Raw genomic sequence first — 26,610 nt, 5'->3', positions numbered from 1 at the left:
GATCTTGTTTAGATAGATCTTGTAACATTCTTGCTCAGACTGATCTTGAGCTATAATCCTCTTAATCTCCACCTCTAGAGTAACTAGGATTATAGGCATGAACCATCATGCCTAGCACATTTCTTTCTCTATGTATAAATAAATCCACATTAAATTCTCCTCAAAGTGTAAAATAATATAAAATTAAAAGTTGCAGGTGGATACCCACTGCTTTATTGAGAGTAAATACAGTATTTATTGGGCTTCTTTTTAGGATTTTCTGTGATGTGTGCTTTTGTTGTTGTTTCTGTTCTTTTGGTCTAATGATCAGTTCATTTTTCAGTATTACAATGTTTAATAATAAGTAAACATAATAATTAAAGGCAGCTTTATAGTGCATTTTAACAGTTTGTAAGCATGTTATCATGAAAAACCTGTAGATGAAATCACCCCAAAAGCAGCATCAGAGTGGTTCCCCATGGTACTACCTCAAGTCAGCTCTAAAGGGGATCATTTGGGATTTGGAAGAAAGAAGCATTAAAGATCAGATTGATGCCAGGCACCCATAGCTCACACTTGTAATCCTAGCTACTCAGGAGGCTGAGATCTGAGGATCATGTTCAAAGCCAGCCTGAGCAGGAAAGTCCATGAGACTCTTATCTCCAATAAACCACTAGAAAACCAAAAGTGGCAATGTGGCTCAAGTGGTAGAGTGCTCACCTTGAGCTGAATAGTGCAGGAACTTAACGAAGTAGCTAGAGCATACTCTCTCACCCCTCAGAGAGACAAGTATGTTCTTCCTAGTTGGATTTGCCACAGGGATTTTGGGACCTTATGTTATAGAGGTTTTTGTGCTTCTGGGATTTGAACTCAGGATGTCATGTGTGCTAGGCTGGTGCTTTATTGCTGAGCCATGTCCTTAGGCTTCTTTACCCTGGTTATTTTGATATAGTTCTCACTTTTTGAGGGTCTTTGCCTGGACCATGATGTGGGTATTGAAAGCTTCTTGGTGTGGCTGGGATGACAGGTAAATGCCCACACACCTTGCTTACTTAGTTGTGATGAATTTTCATTGACTTTTCTGTCCAAGTGGACCTGAAACCTCCATCTTTCCAATGTAGCCTCCCATGTAGCCACAGACACAGAGCTTATATGAAAGTTTAAAGAATTTTGTTCAGGGAGGGGCCATTTAGCAAAAGGGTTAAGTTCTCATTGTTTCTGAGTAACAATCTAAACAGCTCCATCCATATCCAAGAGTGTTCAAAGACCCTAATGGTGTTTGAACTTGAAAGGGAACACCTGTGGCTGGTAAGGTCTCAGTGCAGTTTAAGTACTTGTGTTTTGTCCTCAAGGACCTAGAAGAGAAGTTGGGGGAGCTAGAGGAAACTGCAGTTAGTCTAGTCTTCCTTCATTATAATTCCTTTTTAGGATTTTCTAATATTTGTTTTTCCATGTGAATTCTCGTGTGTATGTAAAATAATCTTATTGATGTTTTATTAAATCCTATTAATATGTAATTAATTTAGAGATAACATTTTATTTATAGAAATAAAATATCATTTATATATTATCCAAGATGTCAATTTCCTGCACAGTTAAAGCTTCTTTTGTGTCCTTTCATGATGTTTTAAAGTCTTCTTCCCCCTACTTTAAAATTTGTTGATTCTCAGTACTTTATTTTTCTTACTTTAAGATGTCAGATATTTTCTCCATTCTCTTCTTATTAGTTGCCATTTATGTTCAGACAAATGAAAACAGTTTCTATGTCTTGATTTGGGACTCCAATATTATTTTGATTCTCATATTAATTTTTTAGTTGATTCACTGTAATTTTTCAGATGCACAAATATACTGTCTTCAAATATATATAGTTCTACTACTTTTATTCCAGTTTTAATGACTTCAGTTTTCTCTGCCTTTCCTTGCTATCAAACTATGGTAAGTATACTTTACATGTGCTATTGAGTGATAAGCAGTTAGTAGACATCTTCATTTCATACCAACTTTCTTATTTTTAATTTTTATTTTTTAATTGTCAAAGTGATGTACAAAGGGCTTTCAGGTATATAAGTAACTTCCCTCAATTTTCTCCTATTTTCCCTCCCTCCAATTCCCCCCAAGTTGTACAGATAATTTCCAACATATTGTCTTGTTTATATCACTGTTGCATTGGTTACTTCCTTGTTCTTTGTCTCACCATTCTGTTGTTCCTCTTCACTTCCCTAACTCAAATAAATGTATATACAATACCAGGGTACCAAAATCAAATACAGTAACATCAGAGGATATACCATAGGGAGAAGAACATACAAAAGAAACAAAAAAATCACATAGTAGATTAAAAACAACAACGAAGTAAAACCTCTGTGTCCATGTCTTGGAGTTCATTTTGCTTAGCATCATCTTATATGGTCAAATGTACATAGCTATTAACTTATTCTGCTCATCTGCTAAGATTATCCTAGATGTATAATAGTTACAACAAATAAGGGAAACCATGGGACCTATGTTTCTTTGGGTTTGGCTTACTTCACTTAATATGGTTTTTTCCAAGTCTCCATTTCCTTACAAATGGGGTGGTGTCATTGTTTCTGATGGAAGCATAAAATTCCATTGTATTTATATACCACATTTTCTTGATCCATTCATCTACCATGGGGAATCTAGGTTGGTTCCACATCTTAGCTATGGTAAATAATGCCACAATAAACATAGCTGTGCTGGTAGCTTTAGTATGACTTTGTTTGTGGTCATTTAAGTAAATACCAGAAGTGGGATTTCTGGGTCATAGGGGAGCTCTATGTGGAGTTTTTTGAGGCACCTCCATACTGCTTTCCAAAGTGGTTTACACTCCCACTAACAGTGCAGTAGGGTTCCCTTTTGGCCACAGCCCCTCCAGTATCTGTTGTTATTAGATTTCTTGATTATAGACATTCTAACTGGGGTGAGGTGGAATCTCAATGTTGTTTTGATTTGCATTTCTTTCATGTCCAGAGAAATTGAGCATTTCTTCATGTGTCCATTGGCCATTCATATTTCCTCTTCAGAGAAGTCTCTCTTTAAGTCTTTAGCCCAGTTATTAATTGGATGGTTGTTTCTTTGAGGATTTGTTGTTGGGGGATTTAATTTTTTGAATTCTAAGTATATTTTATATATGAGGCCCTTGTCTGTTGTATGGCTATTTAAGATCTTCTCCCAACCCATGGGCTTTCTATTGATCTTGATATCTATGTCCTTTGCCATGCAGAAGCTCTATAGTTTAATGCAATCCCATTTGTCCAACCTTTCTTTGATTTGTTGTGTTTCTGGGTCTTTATTGAGAAAATTTTGTCCTGCGCCAAGGAGACCTAGGGTTTCTCCTATTCCTTCCTGTAATGTTTTCAGAGTGTCTGCTTTGACTCCGAGGTCTTTGATCGATTTGGAGTTGATTCTGGTGCACGGTGATATATAAGGATCTAGCTTTAGTTTTCTATAGGTGTTTAACCATTTGCCAGCACCATTTGTTAAAGAGGCTGTCTTTCTTCCATCCTATTTTTTGGCTATAGATATGTGGCTATAGGTATGTGGGTTCAGTTCTGGGTCTTCAGTTCTATTCCATTGGTGCTCAGGTCTGTTCTTGTGCCAGTACCAAGCTGTTTTGATTACTATGGCTTTGTAATAGAAGTTTGGTATTGATATTCCTCCAGCACTTTCTGATAAGGATTGTATTTGCTATTTGGGGTCTATTATTGTTCCATATGAATTTTTGGATTACTTCTTGTATTTCATTTAAGAATAAGGTTGGGATATTGATGGGTATTTCATTGAATTTGTAGATAGCCTTTGGCAGTATTGCCATTTTCATGATGTTAATCCTCCCAATCTAGGAACATGGGAGGTTTTTCCCCTTCCTTAAATCTTCTTTAATTTCCTTTTTCTGGTTCTTACAGTTTTCATCATAGAGGTCCTTCACTTCTTTTGTTAATTGCTAGGTATTTTATGTTGGAAGGGACTATTACAAAGGGAGTCACTTTCCTGATTTTAGCCACATACTTCTCGTTATTGGCATACAGAAATGCCATTGGTTTTTGAGGGTTAATTTTATACCCTGACCCTTTGCCAAAGGTTCAGATCAGCTCAAGTAACTTGGGAGTGGAGTCCATGGGGTGCTTTAAATACAAGATCATGTCATCTGCAAAAAGAGAGAGTTTTACTTCATCTTTCCCTATTCGGATCCCCTTTATGTTTGCATCTTGTCTTACTGCTCTAGCTGGGCATTCGAATACTAATTTGAAGAGGAGTGGAGAGAGTGGACATCCTTGTCTCATTCCTGAATTAAGAGGAAATGGCTTTAGCTTTTCACCATTAAGTATAATGCTGGTTGTAGGTTTGTCATACACAGCCTTTATTATATTGAGGAATGTTCCACGGATCCCTAGTTTTTCCAGAGCCTTCATCATAAAGATGTGTTGGATCTTGTCAAATGCTTTTTCTGCATGTGGTTCTTATCCTTGCTCTTGTTGATGTGATGAATCATATTAATTGATTTGTGTATATTGAACCAGCTTTGCATCCCTGAAATGAATCCTATTTGATCATGGTATATGATGTTTTTGATGAGTTATTGAAGTCAATTGCCCAAATTTTGTTAAGAAGTTTTGCATCAATGTTCATCAAAGAAATGGGTCTATAGTTCACTTTCTTTGATGAGTTCCTTAGTTTTGGGATGAGGGATATGATGGCTTCATAGAAAGTTTGATAGTGAACATTCACTTTCAATTTCATTGAAGAGTTGGAGCAGTATTGGTATGAGTTCTGCCTTGAAGGCCTTGTAGAATTCTGCTGTAAATCCAACTGGTCCTGGGTTTTTCTTGGATTGGAGGTCTCTTATTGCTATTTCTATTTTGATGTGTGATATAGGTCTATTAAGTTGGTTTAAATCATCTTGGTTTAGTTTGGGCATATCAATATTTAAATTCATCAATTTCTTCCAGATTCTCTAACTTACTAGCATAAAAGTTTGAGAAATATTCCTTTATACTGTTCTGAATCTTGGTTGTTGCTGTGGTGATGTTTCCATTCTCATCTTTGAGTTTGTTTACTTGGGATATTTTCTCTTTCTGATAAATTTGCTAAGGGTGTCAATTTTGTTAATTTTTTTCAAAGAACCAACTCTTTGTTTTGTTGATTCTTTCTATGGGTTTTTGGACTTTAATTCCTTTAATTTTCATTATTTGTTTCTGTCTATTAGTTTGGTGTTTAGCTTGTTGCTCTTTTTCAAGGAGCTTCAGGTGCCTTGTATTGTTGATTTCAGATCTCTCCAATTTGTTGATGTAGGTACTTAGAGGTATAAACTTGCCTCTGAGTACTGCATTTGCTGTGTGCCAGAGGAGCTGGTAATTTGTCATTTTTGTTATATATCATGAACATTTGAATTTCCTTTCTAATCTCTTCCATGACCCACTTGTGGTTCAACAGTGTGTTGTTCAGCCTCATGTGTTACAGGATTTTCTTTGGTGCCTTTTTGTGTTGAATTCTAATTTTATTCCCTTGTGGTCTGAGAGAATGCAAGGGCATAATTTCAATGTTTCTGAATTTGGACAAATTTGTTTTGGAACCTAAAATGTGGTCCACTTTGGAGAATGTTCCATGTACTGCTGAGAAAAACATGTATTCTGATGCTGCTGGGTGAATATTCAGTAGATGTCTGTTAAGTCTAATTGATCTATGCAGTGGTTTAGATCCGAGGTTTCTCTGTTGAGTTTTTGCTGGGTTGATCTATCCAGCTGGGTTAATGGTGTGTTAAAGTCTCCAACAATTAATGTCTTTGGATCTATATGAGATTTTAGGGAAAATAATGTTTCTTGGATAAATTTGGGTGCTCCATTATTTGGTGAATAGTTTTGTGTGTGTGTGTGTCAGTCATGGGGCTTGAACTCTGGGCTTGGGTGCTGAATAGATATTTAGAATTGTAATATCCTCCTGAAGGACAGATCCCTTAATTAGTATTTAATGACCTTTTTATCTCTTCTTGCTAATTTAATTTGAAGTCTCTTTTATCTGATATTAGGATTGCAACTCCTGCCTGTTTATGGGGGTCATTTGCTTGGCAGATTTATTCCAGCCTTTCACTTTCAGAATATGTTTGTTTTTCTGGGTAAGGTATGTGTCTTGAAGACAGCAGATAGAAGGATCTTGCTTTTTGATCCAACTAGACAGTCTCTTAATTGGAGAGTTAAGTCCATTAATATTGAGAGTTAGGACTGAGAGGTGTTTGGCAGACTGCCATGTTATCTACCTTCTTGGGGGCTGTGCCTACTGTGTTCTTCCTATGATTCTTGGATTCTCTGTTTGGGGGATGTTTCTTGGCCTTTATTGTGCCCTTGTTAGTTTTCTATGTGTAGGACATCTTTAAGTATCTTTTGTAGGGCTGGCTTGGTGGAAATGTATTGTTTCAATTTTTCTTTGCTGTGGAAGGTTTTTATTTGAACTTCAGTTATGAAGGAGAGTTTACCTGGGTACAGTATTCTTGGTTGATAGTTGTTTGTCTTTAGAGTGTGGCATACATCATTCCACACTCTTCTTGCTTTCATTGTCTCCTCTGAGAAATCTGAAGTTATTCTGATTTTTTTTAAACTAGGTGATTGATCTTTTCTCCTTGACAGCTTTAAGGATCCTTTCCTTGGTGTGAATAGATTCTGTGCAGATTACAATGTGACGGTGGGATGTCCTGTTCTGGTCTGATCTATTTGAAGTTCTTAAGGCTTCTTGTATCTGAATGGGCCTATCTGTTTGCATGTTTGGGAAGTTCTCTGCTAGGATCCTGTTAAATAAACTTCCTAGACCTTTCACTTCTGTCCCTAGACCCTCCTCTACACCCATTAGCCTTAAATTAAGCCTTCTGATGGTGTTTCTCAATGTTGAGTAGATTTATCATATTTCTTGGATTTGTCTTGAATACTTGACTGTTTTTTCTCTATAATGTCTAGGCTATCTTCAATCCCAGAGAGTCTATGTTCTGCATATTCTGTCAAGACTTTTCACTTTTTATTTTATTTTCTTTCCTTCTAATTGGTCAGATGGCTTCATATTCTTTGTTGGAGCTTTGTTTTAGATTTTGTATGGACTTCTTTACTTCTTAATTTGTTTTTCAGTGTTCATTCTCCAATCCTTTAGTTGATTGATTATAGTTTCATTAGACTCCCTTTCCTTCTGTTGGGCTTCATTCAGCATTTCCTTTGTGGCCTCTGTGGATTCCTCCAGCTCTCTGTTTGTAGATTCCATGAATGCCTCTATTCATCTTTATTTATTCTCATCCCTCTCATGCAATTTCTCTATTAATCTCTGATTAGCCTTCTCACGCTCATGAAATTCCTGTATTAATCTTTGGTTATTCTCATCACGGTCATGGATTTCCCATCATGCTCACACAGACTCTTTGCAGGCTTTCAGTTTTTTTTATTCAGCATGTTTACCAGTGGTGTTTGTAGAGCATTTTGGGAACTCTCCTCTGGATTATTCATTAACTGCTCTGTTGCCTGATTATCATGAGCAGGAGTTGAGGTACTTGCCATTTTTCGTGTGTTTCTCTGGCTTGTTCTGCTCATTTGGGTCTGAAAGCTTAACAAATTCCATGCTAAAACACTATTCTTTTTTTGTTGTTGTTGTTGGTCTGGGGCCTGAATTCTGGGTCTGACACTTTCCCTCAGCTCAAGGCTAGCACTCTACCACTTGAGCCACAGCACCACTTCTGGCTTTTTCTGTTTATGTGATACTGAGGAATTGAACCCAGGGTCTCATGCATAAAAGGCAAGTTCTCTACCACTTAACCATCTTTCCAGACCACTAGAACACTATTTTAAGGCAAGCATCAACCAGAGCTCTGTAGTTGCATAGATTGTTTGACACTGTCAAGATGAGTACATGTACAATCTATTTCAACAGATACAATCTAGTTCAACAACAAACAGCTAGGGATCAATGGACTAAGAAAACCAAAAAGGAGTCAGCAGAAAAAAATTAATTGGTTTAGGGAGAATTGTGAGGAGAAAATTAAATTAGAGAAATGTGGGGAGGGAAAAGGAGAGAGGGGAATATAATCAAGACCTAAATTCAGAGAGCTGAAAAGGATAGAAGGAAAGGAGAAAATAGATAAAGGAAAAATGAAAAATAATAAATTAAAAAATGAAACACTTAAAAATGATGTGTAAAGAAATAATACTACAATTAAGGGAGTTAAGGCTGAGAAATTGTAAATTGAGTAATAAATATCTGAATTAAGTATGCACACAATGAATAATCTAATAATCTAAGACAGGTGTATATTTGGGGATAAACAGAACAGCAATTATATAAAGCAAAAACAAAAAGCCCAAAAAGGAAAAAAGTAAAAAGAGAATTTAAAAACCCTAAAATAAAAATGATGAAAAAAACAGAAAAATTTTTTGAAGATTTTAAAAAAAATAGATGAAATAAAGAGTTCTTCAATCTTTTTGGGGGTGGTGGGGAATCTTATGTCTCCCCTATGTCCATAATCAGTCTCTTGGTGAAGACTCTTGTGTGCTTGTGGTGTTTAGTTTTCCTGTGGCTTGATTGGTTTCTTTAATCAGTATGTTTGAGCAGGCAGAACGAAGCTCTGCCTTACCAGAGACTTTATGACCCTCCTCCCAGGCTAGTTCAGTGGGAGGGTGATCTGCTTTGAGTATCACAAAATAGGGTAGTGGCTGTTTTCTCTAGCTTGGAGTTGCTGTGATGGGGCTAAGTTTTGGGTAGGGTTGAGGCCTGTCAGCAGTCAGTAGCTTTTCCCTGAGGGGCTAGCTCCAGGGATACTCACAGAGTCCAGCCTGGAACCATTCTCGGGATTTATGCTTACTGAATTTCATTTGTTTTCTTTTACCCTCCAGCAGCTGGGTCCGTTGCCTAGGTTGCAGTGGGGAAGGGCAGCCTCTGGCTCTGTTTACCCAGTGAAGAAAATCACTCCTCCATGGACGGAGCTTTCTCTGCCTGGGAAGGGCAACTCTCCCCTGGGGTGGAGCTGAGTCCTGCAGGTCAGATTCCTTTGACCTGTTGAATGTCTCCTATTGTCTTCTTCCAAGGCCTGAGTTAGGTGCTAGCTGCTCTAGACCAGTCTTTGTCAGTATCAAAGATGGAGTAAGGATATCTTGTGTGGTACTCATGTCTTTCCCTTGGTTTCCAGGCCATCCATGGTGGTCTGCGACTGTCTGTGTTCACAGGATGAAGATTTCTGCTTCTTATCAGTTCTTGCTGGTGGTGAGTAGGATCTGCTTGCACACCACCTCTGGCCCCTTTGTCCTAGGCTTTCTCTATTTATAAGGTGGCTGCAGCAGCAGGTGCTGCAGCTGCGGTCATCAGTGAGTGCTCGACTCTGTCTCCTTAAACAAGCTGCCTGCATTTTTCCTCTCTGGCCAAACTCTCTGTGCTATGATGGCACACTTTGTGTGCCATCTCTAGCCTTAGACTTTTCACTGGAACACTAAAACTGGTTTCTACGCAAGAGCTTGTTTAGCCTGCAGTTTCTCCTCCCTCATCTTCCTCTATTTTGCTGATACATGGTGTATTTTTGCCCAGGTTGGCCTGGGCTCTGATCCTCTTTGTATTGTATTCTTTTTATAGTTGAGATGACAGGTGTGAACTAATATATCCAGCTATTATTAAACCTTTTGCCTGAGCTGGCCTTGAACCACAAATCTTCTGATGTTCACTTCCTTAGTATCTGGCAGTACAGTCATGAGCCATCACACTTAGCTTAAATGTTATCTTTGACACTGATCTGCTTTGGATGTGACAATTAACAAGTTCTCCAGCTCCTATCTTCTTTTCCCCTTTCCCTTTCAACATTTCAGTTATCTTTCTTCTACATTCTACTCTATTGCCACAGTCCATATTTATTTAGTCTTAGTTCAGTTAAATTTATTCAGTATTTGCCCAGAATTCTTTTGCCATGATTTCTCCATGATTTCTTGTTTAGCAGCAATCTGTTTTGATAGCTTTCACAGGCTCTTATGTATAGAGTATATTCTGAGATTTTTTTGTTTACCACTGTTTGAATGTAGCTTTTCCACTAGACTACAAAATCACTTTGGACATAAAGCACTTAACCACATTTTTCCTCTTAAGAACCCTGAAGGAACTACTCCACTGTCTTCCATGATGAATATTAACTGTGTAGAGACCTGATCATCTGATCATCATTCCCCTACTTGATATTGTTTCTTTTACACCCAAAGGATACTTTATCTTTAAAACTCCAGTTTTTATTCTAGAATGTTTCCTAGGGCTCACTATTCAGGATAACCTTTCTCTAATGTACAGTAATATCCTTTCTCTATGTGGTTTTGGGGTGTTCTTCAATTGCATTTAAAATATTTGTTCAAATCCATTGTCTTGGTCTTCCTCTCAGGAGACAATACTCATATTGTAGGACTGCACCATCTTTGTCATCATCAATATCTCATTTTCTTGCTAATATTTGAACTCTTTATTTCCATTTTCCTTTGTTTGCTTTTATACTTTTTATTTTCTATGTCTGTTACTTCATTTTCTGTAATATTAAGTTCCCTTTCTGTCTTCCAATTTTATCTTTATTTCTTTAGTAGTCTTTTTTTTTCTAATTCTTTCTGGAATTCTACAAGCTTATATTTTATCTCTTTCCATTGTCTGTCTTACCATCTCTTCTCCATGTTTCTTGCATTTCTATGTTGTGTTTTTTTTTAAATAATGTTCTTTGTATTCTGGTATAATTTTACGTTTTTAAGGATCAATTCTTTGTACTAATGTGAAGCCAGTTAGTTGTTCATTGTTGTTATCTTTGTCTTCCTCCTCCTCTTTTTTCCTCCTCCTCTTGGCTCTTTCCTTAACTCCCTTCTCTCACTACTCTCCTCTTCCTTTTCCTTATTCTTCTGTTCTTTCATATTTCTCCTCCTTAACTTCAGTCTTATATTCATCCCTCAGTAGATAGAGAATCTGATTTAAGAAGAGGCCTAATCCAATTGACCTAGGCCAGCTTCTATATCTCCTGCTGCTCTGGAAGCCCTTACTTGTATTTTGTAGTCTTCATAGTATGCTTGCGCTTAAGCTTTCTGAAAATGAAATTTGTGGATTTTTTAAAAACATTGTTGTGGCCTTAAAAAATTTCTCTGCAAAAAATAAAAAGAAACTGACTTGAAAGATCCTTGGTCATACAAGAGACTTGAGTATGAGACTGGGTCCTTTCGCCTCCATGGCTTCAGCATCTGATTATAATAGGAATATAATATTTTATTACCACAAAACCAACTTTATAGTCCCAAATTTTACAATAAATTTGTTGATTAAGACCAGAAGATTGACCTTTATTTTGTTTTTTTTTAATAAAATATAAAAATTATAAGCCTTGATAATGTAAAAATTATGATAGATTTTCCAAATATGATTATTTGAAGTAGAGTGTAGGTAGAAGGTTAAGGACATAAACCTAAAGATCTTCTTCCACTTTGGTAAGTCCAAGGACATTGGCAAACACAGAGGAGGAGAATGGAGTTAGTTAGCCCACTGCTCAATAATCTCTATGAGGTAAGCCTGCTTCACATACAGTCACACCTTCACAGGCATGCATGAAGGGCATTATAAAGGCCTACATTCTTAACTGATCTAGTTCAGTAGTAGAGCACTTCTGTAGCATGGCTAAAGCTCTGGGTTTGATCCCCAGCACTGCAAAAAAAAAAAAAAAAACAAACCAAAACAAAACAAAATGACTAAGCTGATGAATAAAAAAGTACAAATGTAAGTATCTTTGTTCTAGTTACACTGATAATCACAAAATAACCAAAACAGACATTGTTGACACTCATTCCATTGGAGAGAAAGGTGATTTCACATCTCATACTCTTTTGAACTGACTGAACTCTTAAAAAATTATTTGCATTCATTGCTTTTGTAATTTAGAAGAGATAGTTGAACACAAAAGAGAGACAAAGAGAGATGTGATGGTTCATGCTTGAACTTTTGTCCAGGGACAAACTTCAAGATACCTTAAGTAGGTGTAATGGTATGTGCCTGTTATCCAGGCTACACAGGAATCATAAGTAGGAGGATTGTAGTCCAAGTTGGCCTTGATAAAAGTAGCAAAAGGCTGCAGATGTGACTGAAGTGGTAGAGGGCTTGCCTGACAAGTGCAAGTTCAAACCTCAGTACTGCCAGATATAGAGAGAAAGAGGTAGGGTGGCAGGGGAGAGAGACAGAGACAGAGAGAAACAGAGGCAGAGAAAGACAGAGACAGAGACAGAGACAGAGAGAAAGAGAGAAACATTAACTTCCATGATGAGAAAAATGTTTGACAGATGTTTATATGTATTCATTGGTCATAACCATTTTAAAACATTGGGTTATTACAAATACATATAGTGAAGCATTTTAGTCATTGTGATTTTTTGTTGTAATAACATTATTATCATTTTAAATTGCAGCATAATTTTACACAAGTAAATTATAATTAATTTTACCAATATACAAGTTTAAGGTATTTGAATGATTTCTTATTTGATTACAAAATGATATTATGATAAATGTTTTTTTAACAGAATATTTTTGTTCTCATGATTGTTTCTCTAAGATAAATTCTTACAATCAGGATCAGCAAAAGGTTTGAAATTTTTCTATTAAATGATATTTCCATTTTAATTCTCACAGTTAAAAAACAAGTTTGTGAAATGAATATTAATTGTCCCAGGGAGTTTGGCTAGATTTCATGTCCCTTAACTTCAAACATTACACCTCAAATATGTGATTAGTAAAGATCTACTATAAAGATCTACTATGCCTCTGGTAGCATATGCCTGTTGGTTTAGCTACTAAGGAGGCTGGGATCTGAGGATCAAGATTTGAAGACACCCCAAACATAAGACTCTTGTTTCCAATTAACCAGTATAAATCTGGAAGTGAAAGCATGATTCAAGAATGCTAGCCCTGTGCATAAAAGTCAAGCAAGAACACAGGCCTAGCTAAGTGCCAATGGCTCACACCTGTAATCCTAGTTACTCAGGAAGCTGAGAACTAAGGATCGCAGTTCAAAGCCAGCCTGGGCAAGAATGTCCATGACTCTGTTCAATTAACCACCAGAAAACCAGAAGTAGTGCTGTGGCTTCGTGGTAGAGCACTAGCCTTAAGCTGAAAAGCCGGGGAATGGGTTGGGGGTGTGTGTGGAAAGATGGGAAGGGATGGGAAGGGGAAACAAGGAGGAGGCAACAATGCTTGATAAGAAATGTACTCATTACCTTGCTCATGTAATTATAACTCCACTGTATAGTATTTTCACAATAAAAATAAGAAAATAAAAACAAAACAAAAAAAGCTTAAAAGCTCAGGGACAGTGTCCAGGCCCAGAGTTCAAGCCCTACAACCAACAAAAAAGAGGAAAAAAAAGAACACAAAGCCCTGAGTTCAAACCCCAGTACTTGCACCCCCAAAAAAAAGAAAGAAAGGAAGAAAGAAAAAAAGAAAGAAAAAGAAAGGAAGGAAGGAAGGAAGGAAGGAAGGAAGGAAGGAAGGATGGAAGGAAGGAAGGAAAGAAGGGAGGGAGGGAGGGAGGGAAGGAAGGAAGGAAAAAGCCATATTGATTTGACCACTTAGAAGAGTTAAATAATTTGTTATTGTATGATAAGGGTGGGCTTCTCATCACTTATGCAACAGGAAATTCTTTAAGGAAATAATGGGCTTTTTTTCTTTTGCTCTACTACCTGAGCCACAGCTGCACTTCCACTTACAGTAGTTAATTGGAGACCATACTCTCACAGACTTTTCTGCCTAGGCTGGTTAAGAATCATGATCCTATCTCAGTCTATGGAATAGCTGGAATTACAAGCATGAGCCACCAGCATTAAAAACAGCATTAAATCTTATGCAAATTGTTTGTGTATGTTTACTAGATGATTTGCCACTGATAGATTATTTATCAATAGTCTAATTTCCAAAGTGTAGCCTGTTGAAGTGCGAAGGGTTTGTTCAGTGGCTTTGGAGAAACTGACCAAGCAGCGAATGTGAGGATGAATGATCCAACACAGAGACCTTTCATATATCTTAAATTTGGTTATTTAATATAAAATTTAAATATTTTCTTGATTCTATAAGTAATGCAACAGAGTAATAATTTGTGTGTGTGTGTGTGTGTGTGTGTGTGTGTGTGTGTGTGTGTATGTGTATATTGGTAATGGGGCTCAAACTTAGGGCTTCATGCTCACTTGGCTTGTACACTGCTACTTGAACCATGCCTCCATGGTTTATTGGAGATGGGAGGCTCTTGGGCTTTTTCTGCTTGGGCAGTCTTCAAACTGATATCTTCCAGGTCTTGACCTCTTGAATAGCTAGGAATATAGGGGTGAGCCATTGGCACCTGGTTAATATAAATTTGATTTTATTAACCGTATTAAAAAAATTTGGCAATAGAGAGGTTTCAACTTAGGGTCCTGAACATGCTTGACTTGCTTTGTCTGTGTGTACTCTACCATGTGGACCATGCCTCCAGCCCTAATTTACTTTTTTGGTTACTTATATCCTTGACCTTAAAGACTGTATAATTTGCAAACCAGCTTTTAAAATGTTCTCATGTCTTCTTCAGTATTGAAATTCAGCTCCTAAAAATACTTGTCATCAGTGAAAAACAAGGCTGCGAAGGAAACACTGCAAGAATGTGAATTGCAGTGAAGAGAACACTGCAAAAATGTAAATCATGGGAGCTCAGGGGACACTGCTCAGACCTATTGCTAATATAGACTTGCTACAATGTAGTTAGGTTTGTCAACTGAAAAGTCATTTGCCACTTCCTCTTCACAGGACATGGTTTCAGCACACTCAATCTTTTCCCCCTGCTGGCTCATGAGTATTGGCAGTTTTCTTTCCTACTACATCATGACTTTAGGAGCATGATATTGCACACAAAGTCTTCCTCTTGGAATATCTATGTTCTTTGGGCATATCTTCTACTAGACATGCTTGTTGTAATGATTCAAATAGTCCCAAAATGTTGAACAGTGAAAGTAAATTGATTTCATGGTCTTATGCTTACTAGGTAAGAGCTCTACTATTTGAGCTACTCTCCCAGTCCTCTTGCTTTTAATTTTTTTCAGACAGTCTCTTGCACTTTTACTAGATCTACACTGGAATAGTGATCCTTCTGCCCAACCTTTTGAGTAGATGGAATTACAGGCATCCACTACCACACCTGGCCCAATTTAATTTCTCAGTTCTGTTTTGCTGGAGGTAACCAGTGTTACAAGGTTAGCATGTAACTTTCCAGTTTGTTCTATCCTTATCAACCCAGGAAACACATGTACCATGTTTACATTTTTCATTATCCTTATATAGTTATACAGAGGGCTATCAATTCAACATGTCAGTTTGTGAGTGAAGTGCATCTTGACCAATGACATCTCTATCATTTCCCCCCATCTCTCTTAACTTCTCTACCTTGCTTTTAAAATAAGCCAAAATGCGCTGATGCTACACATAATATTTACAACTTGCATTTTTCTGTTTAGCATTTTCACTTTGCCAGATAAGCCTGCTGGAACACAGAAACCACTTCCCCCTTATTTTTACAAATTAACTAATTGTTAATTAATAAACAAATTTATTTTGCCATGCTAGGGATTGAACCCTGAGCCTTCTTTATGTGCTACCTGCCATCAATCTATATTTCTAGTCCTTCCTTATTTTGAGACAAAGTCTAAGTTGTCCAGATTGACCCTAAACTTGTCATTCTCCTAACTTAGTCTCTGTTATGCCAGAGATTACATGGGTGGACTACCATGCTCAGCTGCATGAAATGACTGTGTGAAAGTTCATCATATGATAAACTAATTTAACCTATCTATCCAAATAGACTCTTGGAACCACTGTAATTCCTTATAATATTTTCAAAGAAATGACTTTTATACTACAAAGGCATATCCTGACATCACTCACTTCCAGAAGGTAGCCTGGCCTTTATGAAAACAGGCAACTCTGATTCAGACAATTAGGTGTGTGATGCTGGAGTACTTCCTTCTCATTCTCTATTTGGCTCGATGTGTCGAGTGTGAAAGAAAACCAGAATAGCAGCATCAGCATATGTTGTGACTGTTCATTTAAGGGCTCCTCCTTTCACAGAAGCTTCTTCTCTTGACCAAGGACAGTTAAGGAGGAGCTGCTTTGCTATGCAGGAAAGTGTGGCTGTGTGAGTGTGCAGCCACTGGTTCTCAGAGATGAAGGTGGCAGGTCAAAGTTGGTATCACGTGACCCCTTCAATTGACCTTTAGACCTACCCTACCCTAGGACAGGTTATTTGCAGATAACAAAACTATAATGATGTTGTTATTATGCATACATACATATACACAATCACATGTACAAAACTCATCAGATTTATATACTTTCATATGTTTGTGCTTAATGCCACATGCACTGACTGACACACAATACTGATTTATTCTTCTAAAGGTTACTGAATGAGATCTCATTCTGAACAAGGGGGTGGGATGAGCAGGCAAGGGCTGGAAAAGCCCATAGCCCTGCAGGCCCAGTGCTGCCACCTGGTTCTAATCCTGTGGCCCACAGCCATTGACATAAGGAAGCTACTCCATGTTCAGCTGAATATTCCAGCTCCTTTCTATGGAGCATGGGGACTGTACCACTGCCCAATGACAGCTTTTTTTAAAGTAGGGGAAACTCCTATATAGAGGGACCACAGATGGTACAGAGTGCCTGTTGCTGAATTTAAGTTCAGTGAAAGACTCAAACATTTAAAGTAGTCATATCTTGTTTGGTTGGATTCAGTAGAAGTTGCCTTGAGTACTACATGCAAACAGCACCAGCACAGTGAGCCTGGCACTAATTTCAGGTGGTGATGCTTTCCTAGGATTGCATTTCAGACATAGCCAAACTGTTCCTGAAAGCAGAAAAGTAGGCTGCTGTCACAGTGGTCTCCCTGGCATGTATCTGCACACAGAACTACTATAACATCACTGTTGCACAGCAAGGAGAATCTTGATGATGCCAAGTAACCATCCTTTCTTCCACAGCCTAAGATTCAGTGTTAAATGTGGCATTTTATAGTGTTTTAAAACTTCAAGACATCTTTCTTCTCTCTCTTTTTCTTCCTTCAACGGGCATCTTCCCACAGAGATGTAACTGCAAATTCTCTTCAGGGAGGCAGTTTCTTTGGTTCTTGCATCCTTGGCAAATCTAGGGTTGTTTTAAGCTTTTAAGTTTTGGGTGAGGAGGATGCTACAGTTTAGGGAGTATAGAAAGGCATGGTATCCATTCCAGTTCTTCACTTGATGTGTGTAAAGCCCCTTTGATAACAAAGGTCTTGCTGCAGCATTTTGGCCACATGAGGAAGAGATGGGCAGATCACATCCACTCGGGGGAGACCCAAAGTACACAAACTAACAAACCAGTAGTAATAACTGCTATGAAAAAAATGAAGCCAGGTAAGAGCATCAAGTTAGCTGTGAGCTCCTGTGTGCACATGCGTATTACTGCTTTATCTGTTTTTTTTTTTTTTTTTTTTTTTTTTTTTGGAAAGTTCTCTCCACAGTGGGAACTTCTGGGCATAGACTTGAATTGAGTGAGAGCCAGCCATGGGACAGTCTGGAGGAAGCTGCTCAGGTAGCATGTAGACAGCATAGCATATGTGTACAGGCCCCAAGTGGGAAGAAGCCTGGTGCTTTTTTCCCCCTGGAAATTCCAAGGACTTTGGCTAGAGCACAGTGAGCAAGAGAAAGAAGGGTGGAAAGGGAGACTGAAAGACCTTGAGGGCCCTGCTAAGAATCCTGAATTTTAATTCAATATGTAAGTCATGGAAGATTTCAAGCAAGGAAATGCAAATGATTTGAATTTTGTTTTTAAGAGATAGTGATGGCTTCAGTGGGAAGAACTGTGTTTAAAGCAGCCAAAGAAGAAGGAGTGACCATGTGGAGACAGTTTCTGTCTGATGAACTGGTAGAGGCAGTGGTGGTGGAGATAGAGGGGATAGCTTTCTTGTGTGTACAGTGTTAGGCATGTCCCTGCTTAAGTAGGGAGCTGGGCCTCAGCCCAGTGTCCAATGACTTTGGCAGATGAGGTAGAGTGACAGTCAGAGCAGTATTCATATGTGGAAAGGCTTGCTCTGTTTGCAAGATGCAAGCAGTGAGCAACATTTATTGAGTACTTCACTGCATTATCCTGTCTGGCTTCCTGAGCTGGAAGCTTTCAGGGTTTGAGTACCACTTCTGGAAGAGATCAAGGATTTTAGGTCTTTCTCATATTATTTAATCACTAAGATAAAGTCTCAGGAGAATTGCTGGGTCAAAAGCATTTGCTGTTTTGGTACATCAGGATGAAATAGTTTATATCCCTATTAACAATATCCTTTCCACTGGTGTCCCTCTCTAATCTATAGCAGTAGATACCAATGTAGACTATGTACTCCCTCACTTTGATATGGAATTCAGAATGCAGCCTACTCTAAGACAGCATTTTTAAACGAGATATGTCATGCTTTATCTGATAATATTCAAGAGAAATAAAAATGTGTAAAATGCTATGAAAAAATAGCTTCAAGATATAATAAAGTCTGCCAATGCTCATGCCAATCTGCAGACTAACTCAATGCCAAATGCCACATACAGACCCAGACAGGAGAGTAGTGTGAATGATCAGAGCCTGTAAGGATGTTTGCTGTTGTGAAACTGATTTTACAATATGGAAACAAAACAAAACCCCACTGACCTAGAGGAAAATCAAATGCTCAAAATGCCCCACAGGCAATGCTGTCCTTTCCAGAGAAAGGCTGCTGTGGAGTCTTCTCAGGGAGTCCATTCCACATACTTAGGACCAGGTAAATTTATAGTCACCTTGATTTTTAAAATCATCTTTCACTTTTTAATATCTTCCTTTTTATTAGTGTTTATTAATTGAACAAAGGATTTTACTGGGATATTTCCATACCTGTGTATAATGAATGCATTTTGACCAGTTTCATCCTTCTGTTATTCTTTTACTTCTGTTCAGACTCCAGCTCATTGTGGCAGAACCCAGCACAACATCCACAACTGGCTGGGATGGTATGCAGTCAGCCAACTGGAAGTGTTGCTTGCCAGGATTTAGTGCTTCAACAGAGAGCTGGGTGTTGAAGTATCTGCCACTGGGTGAAAACAGCAAGTAAGATCCAATGGTGCTCTGATTGTGCTGTTAAAAGTCCCTGGTGTGATATCAGGTATTTAAAGTGGTTGTGTCTTTGGACAAATCAAGAGATCCTTCTGGGTCTCATTATCCTCCTGTTACATAATGGCAGAGGTAGCAGAGAGATACCTTTCTACATTGATACTTTTCCTGTGGAAAGAAAAATTGAATATTTAAGCAGTGAGGCCACCCAAATCTATGCTACACTGAACTCTGAATTTGATACCAGATAGCTTATTTTTATTTTTCAGATAGTATGAAAAGGACTTTTACAGTAGGAAGAATAATATCCCAAATCTTATCCATAAAAAATAAAGTAGTATGAAATATTTAACGGAATCCATCGTAAATGATAATGTGCACAGTATTCTGAGTAATAGGCTCTTTACACTGTGTGTGAGTCCGAAATGTTCAAAATGCTGTTCTCCTGGCCTGTGACTCTTGTGCCCAGGGTCTCTTGATGTTATGCTCTAGTTGCCCTGAAACAACTGTGGAGTTCATCTATCAGCCTGGCAGAGCACAATGATTTTATTATCAGATGCTGTCATGACCTTGTTGCCCAGTGGCCCCCAATAGTGTCCAGCACCCAAGTGTTCGTTTACATATGACTAAGCAGTATCACTTTGCTGTACTTCAATTTCCCCATTAGTTAACAGGCATAACAACTGCAAGGGTGTCCAGGGCGCTTTATCTTCATACACATTATGGTTGATCCCTTGTGGACATATGTAATTATTCGTTTCTCATAGTTTTTGGAGAAAACCCTGTTTCGTTTTAGGAGTCCACAAGGACAGGTCACCTGATTTGCTCACCTCTGGCTCCCCAGAATGTCTTCCTGTGCTCATCATGTAACGTTTGGTCATTCTTGACTGATGAATGGAAGAGCTGTTACAACACAAACACCAGAGAGGGAAAAGATGATGCCTTAACTAGTAAGGGCCAGCGTTCATTCATTCATTCATTCACTCGTGTATTCACTCAGAAAGAAGGTTTCTGACTGGAAAATCTGTTTTCTCCCAGCCCCTAATTTGAGCTTCAGAGCCATCAGGACCAAATGCCCCGGGGTCAGGTCGTGTTTGGCTTCAGTTTGCGAAGGACAGGCACGCTTCCGTAGGCGAGAGGTGTGCACAGAAGCGGAGAATTCATTATAACCGGTTAGTCATCCGTAGAGATTGTAGACACTGCCCGTGGGCGGGGTGCACCTGGCACTCCCCTAGTGGGGTCTGTTCCTTGCGCTGCTCCCTTATAGGTTGGAGCACGACTAGCTGGAGCCCGTGGGAGTCCAGGGTCTGCCGAAACTCCGGGGTGGAAGGGGGGGTCCTGCGCTGTGATCCTTGGCTCAAAACAATTCTGAGATCCAGCCTCTTATCCGGGGGTAACTTTTCCTAGGGAGTGCAGGGCAAGGGGGTCAGCCTGGATCTGAGCACATACCATCCAGTGGAAGCTCGGTTCCCCCCAACCCGGGGGTGCAGAGGTTGAGGGCGGGTGACTGAGCAGAACCCCAAGCCCAGGTTGCGGATAAGCTGGGCGACGCCAGGGGCGCGCGGCTCGCCGGTGTCACCCGAGTTGCGCCCGACCGGGCGAGAATGACTCAGCCTCACTCCACTCGGTCTCAACCGCCAGCCCGCGTGAGGGCTCCACAAAGTTCCTAGTCACGCCCCAGACCTCATAACGCGGTCCTAGGGGTTCCGAAAACTGGGTTCCAGGGTGGGGGACGGTTGCGACCGAGACTGCGGGGGGGGGGGCTCCGCGTTCCCAGAGCCCACACCCCTCCTCGCTCGGTCCGCCAAAAGCGCCTCCGCCAGCGCCCAGCTGCCTCGGGCCGCGGGGCCGGCGCGGGGGCCCCCGGGCTTCAGAGGAACGCTTCTCCCTTCACGTAGCGGTCTCCGCTGGGCAGGGTGGGCTGAGCGCTGCGTTTGCTCCTCTCCCGGCCCCAACATCCTGGTCGCCAGCCCCCCGCGCTGCGGTGCGGACCCCGGACCTCACTTGGCCTGTGCCGAGAGCTGTTCGCAGCCCCCGGCCCGGGGTCGGGCGCGTCGGGGGCGGCTGCACTGCAGGCTGGTACCGGAGCCCCGCGCTTGTGCGCCCGCGCCGCAGCGGCTGCAGAGCCGCCCGCGCCTTCCTCACCCGGCGCTGTGGCCCAGGAGCAGCTGTGGGCAGCCAGAACCCCGAAACCCCCAGTTCCATCCCCACCCGCTCTGCCCCGCGAGCGACCCCCGTCCGTCGCCCACTGTTCATCTCCCCCTCAGACTTCGGCCGGTTTCCCGGGAAAACTGCGGCGGCGTGGGGGATTCGCGCGCCCCCTCTAGGCTCCGCAGCCTCCGACCCAGCCCGGCCGCGGAGGCTGACCGCGCCTGCTACGAACCGCCACTGGCGGGCAAAGTGTGGGGCACCGGGTCCTCGGGCTCCCTCCAGTCCCCACCCCCCACCCCGGCTCGGGGCGCCGGAGCCTGGGGACTGCCGGGGGGCCGACTGCGGAGTTGTAAAGAACTCAGTGGCCGCAGTGGGCCGGGCGGGGCAGGGCGCGCTCCGCGGCGACCAAGGACACCGGAGTTTGCGAGTCCCCGCCCGTGAGGCGCCTCCCGCCCTCCCCGCGCGGCCCGCCGGACTCCCCCGGGCCGCCGAGGCGGGGCCGGGTGGCGGCCGCTGAGAGAGGCGCGTCTCCTTCCCTCCCTCCCTCCCTCCTCCCGCACCCGCCTTCCTCTCTCCTCCTCTCCGCCCTCCCCCTCCCCCCCGCTCCTTTTTTTCTGCTCCCCCAAGTGAGCCCGGCGCTCGAGAGGCAGGCGGGGCGGCTCGGAGCGGAGCAGCATCCCCGCGCGCTCGCCCACCGCCCGCCCGGCGTAGCTGCCGCGGCCGCTCCAGTCGCCTTCGCCGCCGCCGCCGGCGCGTCGGATGGAGCCCAGCATGGCCGGGCCGGGCTCGCCGCGCCGCGCGTCCCGGGGGGCCTCGGCGCTCCTGGCCGCCGCGCTCCTCTACGCCGCGCTGGGGGACGTGGTGCGCTCCGAGCAGCAGATCCCGCTCTCTGTGTAAGTGTCTCCGTGCGGCGCCGCCCGGGAAGGGGACCCCGCCGCCCGCGACCCACTAAACCCAAGTTTGGGCGCCTGCAGGTGCGGCTGCACAAGACCCGCGGCGGGCATTGACCTCGCCTCTCGCACCTGCCTTCTAGGACCGCCGTCGGGAGGCGGAGGCTAGGGTGGGCTCCCTCTCGCCCCTTCTCGGGTGTTGGAGAGTGAGACCCGGAGAGGCTCACCGCAAGTGACAGCACCAAGTTTGGAGCCCGGTTTACCGGCTTCAACTTCCACGGGCCAGGCCGGTTAATGATCTGTGCTACCTGGCCATCTCACTTCTTTCTCGGGAGGGGTGGGGGGGGGGTGGGTGGATTTCTTCAGAGTAGCGTTTGTCAGGGGATGCCCATTTGGGGTGGCCCCAGTCCTTAGGCAGTTGTTCGAATACACGCGGGTGGTCTTTTTGAAGAGTTTGAGCGTTGTGAACTATGTGACCCTCTGGACCTCCTCCCGCGCTGCGCTCTGCAGTTTGGTGCCCATAGTTTCTACCGCCGTGCTTTCTCTGCCTACCTCCCCTTTCTTTAATGTTCTATCGCCTGGTTCCTTTAGCCACAGCCCCGCGTGTGCGCTCGTGTGTGTGTGGACTGTGACACGAGTGTGACATTTCTTCCTGTGCCCTTTCTCCCTGTAGGGTGAAGCTGTGGGCCTCTGCTTTTGGTGGGGAGATAAAATCCATTGCTGCTAAGTATTCGGGCTCCCAGCTTCTGCAAAAGGTAAGGTTTCTGTGGTGACAGGAAGCGATGCTTTTTCCCCCCCAAGCACAGAAAATGGAGGCAGATTTAGTTTTTCCAAACATACGTGAGCCCCGAGCTGCATCAGTTATCAGAGAAGTCTCTGATCTCCGTTTCTTGGCATTGTACTGTGCAGTGACTTCTCCCTACCAAATGGTTATTTTTAGATGACACTTGATTCTAAGCACAAAGAAAAGCAGGATACTCACTTGCACTGTCCCGGCTGGAGCTTGGAAACAGTGTTTCTGCATGGCTCTCCTCTCAGTGTCGGTATTGCTGTTTCAGTGTGAGAGCAGATGCTCCTCCAGAAAAAAAAAAAAAGCTAACTTCATCCAAGGGACAGAATCAGTGCCTGTTTTATGATGCCGTTCACCTTGCATTGGAGGCATGGTGTTCCGTGTATCAGAGAGAGATGCTGCACTATTGTTTGTCATCCCTGCAGTTGTACAATCCCATTATTTCCCAATCATCTAGACCCAGGGCTAGGATGCATTACATCATTACAGATAAGGAGAATGAATGTGGTTATCTTTCCACTCAGCTGCACTGCCGGGTAATAACCTATGAGAGTAGTCCACAAACTTAAGAAATTGGTTTGCGTCCATATAATTCTGGAGAGTAATGAGAATGGAGGATTGATTATTAGGCGTTTATCAGAAGCTGCATCAATTTTAATTCAAACGGGCAACATTATGTTTAAAATTACATTGTGAGATATATGATCCTTCGTTTTCCTCTCCAAGAAATAAAGAAAAAGAATGAGCTTGGGAGAAGAGAAGGAAGTGGCTAAGAGAATTTCAAGTTAGCAAATCAACAGGATTAATCCAAATATTCTTTCAACAATAGAGGATAAGATTAGCCTTTTGGGGATAATTCTTTGGAAATGGGCACAAAAAGCTTAAACTGTTAAGTTAACTTTAAGCATTTTTAAATGTGTTTTTTGGGCCAATGTACCATATGTGTTGTGCATGCTGCCTGGTAACCAAGTACGTATTTTATTTATGGCATTCCATTTCAGAGAGTAGCATTTTGGGGGACATTATATGTAACAGTTTATAACATGCAATCCAAATATCCTCACTATGAGATGACAGGTATGCTGGTTGAGAAATAGCAGCCAGATTCCATGAAACCACTGGGAAGGTTGCTTACCTCTAACTTGGGGAAGAGTTCATTGAATTATATATAGTCAGTTGATAAAAACTTGATGCAATGACATGCCTTTATAGAAGATGATGATTTACATACCAGTGACCCTCCAAGTTTATAGGAATTACTTCTTTCCTTGGTTTTCTTTTAATCTGGTCCAGTCCCAGTCTGTACTCTGTTTTGGCTTTTTACCCACTTGTCAGATGTTTTATGCGAAGAGCTCTGGACTGTGGTATTGCCTGTGTATTTTCCCTGTGCTTTGAAAGAAGAGAACATTTTGCATAACTTTAAAGAAATATTTCTCATCTGCATTTTGTAGTTGTAGTAACTCTAAACGAATCCTTTCAGAGCCTGATTTTTTTTGTTGTGCTTACATATCTTTTATCTCACATTTGGTGGGAGCACATGAAATATGTCTTTTCCTTCTGAAGTTAGAAAACATACAGACACACTCACAACTGCGCAAAACCCCATCAACCCTATTATTGGTTATTCTATAATAGCAAATTAGAAACAGCTAAAATGCTTCCCTTACCTTCTCATCAACATCCTTTCTGATATTGAATTCACTAGCCTTGCTTTGCTTTTGTCGTGTTTGCAGCTTGACAATTGTGTAATTATTTCCAGCTGTTTATGGCTTTGTTGTCATTTCTTGCTGCTGCCTGGCATTTTGTAATCTGATGAGAGGGGAAGGTGAGGTGTTGCTTTGAGTTAGATTCCTAAGTGGATATCTGTTTTAGCCTTGTATTTTCATTCCTTGCTATGGGGATATCAAAATACCCATGTCTTTGGGTTGCTTGGCAAGGACTTTCATGAATGATAGGAAGAACATGGTAGATGATTCTAGAACCATTTTGCTCCCAAATTTTAGATCATTCCTTTCCAAATATGATTGTATTTTTTTTACAAGAAAATTGGTTTAGAGAGCTCAGAATATGAATGGGAAAAGATCCCAGGTGCTCTGAATGTGGCAGACATAATGCCACTTGGAAAAGCAAGATGAGTGTGGCTCTTCTGCTTGGTTTCAGGTTCCTCACTATTGGTGTGAGAAATTATTCCTGTAAATCAAAACTCTATGCATCCATCCATCACTTCACAGCATCTTTAACAATTAAGATGCTTACAGAATGAGTAGAAAGCTCGATTAGAAAAATGCATTAAGATTGAATTAAGAGACCTCAAAGGTGACAATACTAGGTTCCATAAAAGACTGTAATTGCATTTTTAAAGTATGGACATTAAAGTTTGGTTTTCAGTTAAGAAAGGTATACTATATACCACTGTATAATTTTATGCATTTTAAGTAGTTTTCTAATTGATATTTCATGTTGTGAATCAAGGTAGTATGTTCAGTTTTTGAATGGTAGCTGTAATTTTTGCACTAAGGCCTAGACTTTTACAAAAATAGTTATTGTGAATGTAGTTAAATAAGAATTGGTCATTTTCTTTAAGGTGTTTGGAGACTAGGGAAACTGTGATTTTGGTAAGGTGATTTTTATTAGGTAATATATTTTGAGGAAGCAACACTATTACTGTCACCAATGTAAATACAAACATTAGAATTATCTCCTCAATTGTTTTTGGGTTTGATACTGCTGCTCTTACTACTTTAGCTTATAATAGTAGTAGATATTTCATGTCAGACTTTTCCCTTTTTGTCTTCTTTTTGTCTTGGGCTGAGCATGGGAATAGCAATGTTAGTTACATATAAAGAGGATAATTTTTATTTGGTTTAAGTTGCAGTAATCTCTGCTTTCACAGTTTTGTGTTTTCTTAGGTATAGCAGAGGATGGTGTGGGGGTGAATTTAAGTGAATCTTGAGATGATTTTTTTTCAGTCTTAGAGAACTGGGGCTCTGGAAGGAGACCTGTGTCTGTCTTCTGTCTCCTTAGCTGGCAGATGCTGTAGGGGTTTCCATTTACTTCAAGTTTTAATTAATTTTCTATTTGACAAATTCACACTAGTATTCAGCTGCCTCTATATTGCTTCATTTTCCCCTAAGAATGCTTTGTTTGGATTCTTTTGGGGGAGGTGTAGTTAAACAGGACTTTCTGTTTGGGGATGCAGTGAGAAGCATGTTTGAACCTGTCTGTTAAACTCAGTGCTCCACACCTTTAGCAGTCACAATAAAAGGCATTAAACTTGCAGGATCCCTATCTCCTCCTTAGGGGAATTTCCATGGGAGCTGAGTTTTTCATTCTGTTTATACCTGAATTCAGGGATGAATGTTCATGGGAACAAGGGCTCCAATTACATTTTCCAGAATCGTGATTATAAACACACAGCAAAAATACAGGTAATGTGTGTCTTTGCCATTAAAGAAAAGAATTGACCAAGCATGCAGTGCACTTCTTGGAATGCACTACCAAGTATTTTTGTGTTATCAACTATTTATTGAGAGTGACTTTAATACCTAAGTACATAAGCTAGACGTCTCTTTCCACAGGACAGAGTCAGCAAAGTAAAAGGTTAATTCCTTGAGCCATTTTTGTAATTATGACTTTTCATCAACG

The 26,610-nt window shown here is 41.1% G+C and overlaps 1 protein-coding gene across 2 annotated transcripts in view; it reads left to right on the top strand.

Moving 5' to 3' along the window:
• The first annotated feature begins 21,747 nt into the window (after positions 1–21,747).
• The window catches only part of Cacna2d3 (calcium voltage-gated channel auxiliary subunit alpha2delta 3), a 940,778-nt gene continuing 935,915 nt past the window's right edge, over positions 21,748–26,610 (top strand). For both annotated transcript variants that reach the window (XM_070018501.1, XM_070018499.1), the window contains exons 1-2: positions 21,748–22,178; positions 22,849–22,930. In XM_070018501.1, the coding sequence (XP_069874602.1) occupies positions 22,045–22,178; positions 22,849–22,930 (216 nt within the window). In that variant the 5' untranslated portion in view covers positions 21,748–22,044. The remainder of the gene's footprint in view (positions 22,179–22,848; positions 22,931–26,610) is intronic.

Source organism: Dipodomys merriami, unplaced genomic scaffold (assembly GCF_024711535.1).
Source record: "Dipodomys merriami isolate MVZ:Mamm:240054 unplaced genomic scaffold, mDipMer1.0.p SCAF_13, whole genome shotgun sequence".
NCBI classification, from domain to species: Eukaryota; Metazoa; Chordata; class Mammalia; order Rodentia; family Heteromyidae; genus Dipodomys; species Dipodomys merriami.
The sequence above is the reverse complement of the archived record's forward strand: the minus strand, read 5'-3'. Positions and strand labels throughout refer to the sequence as shown.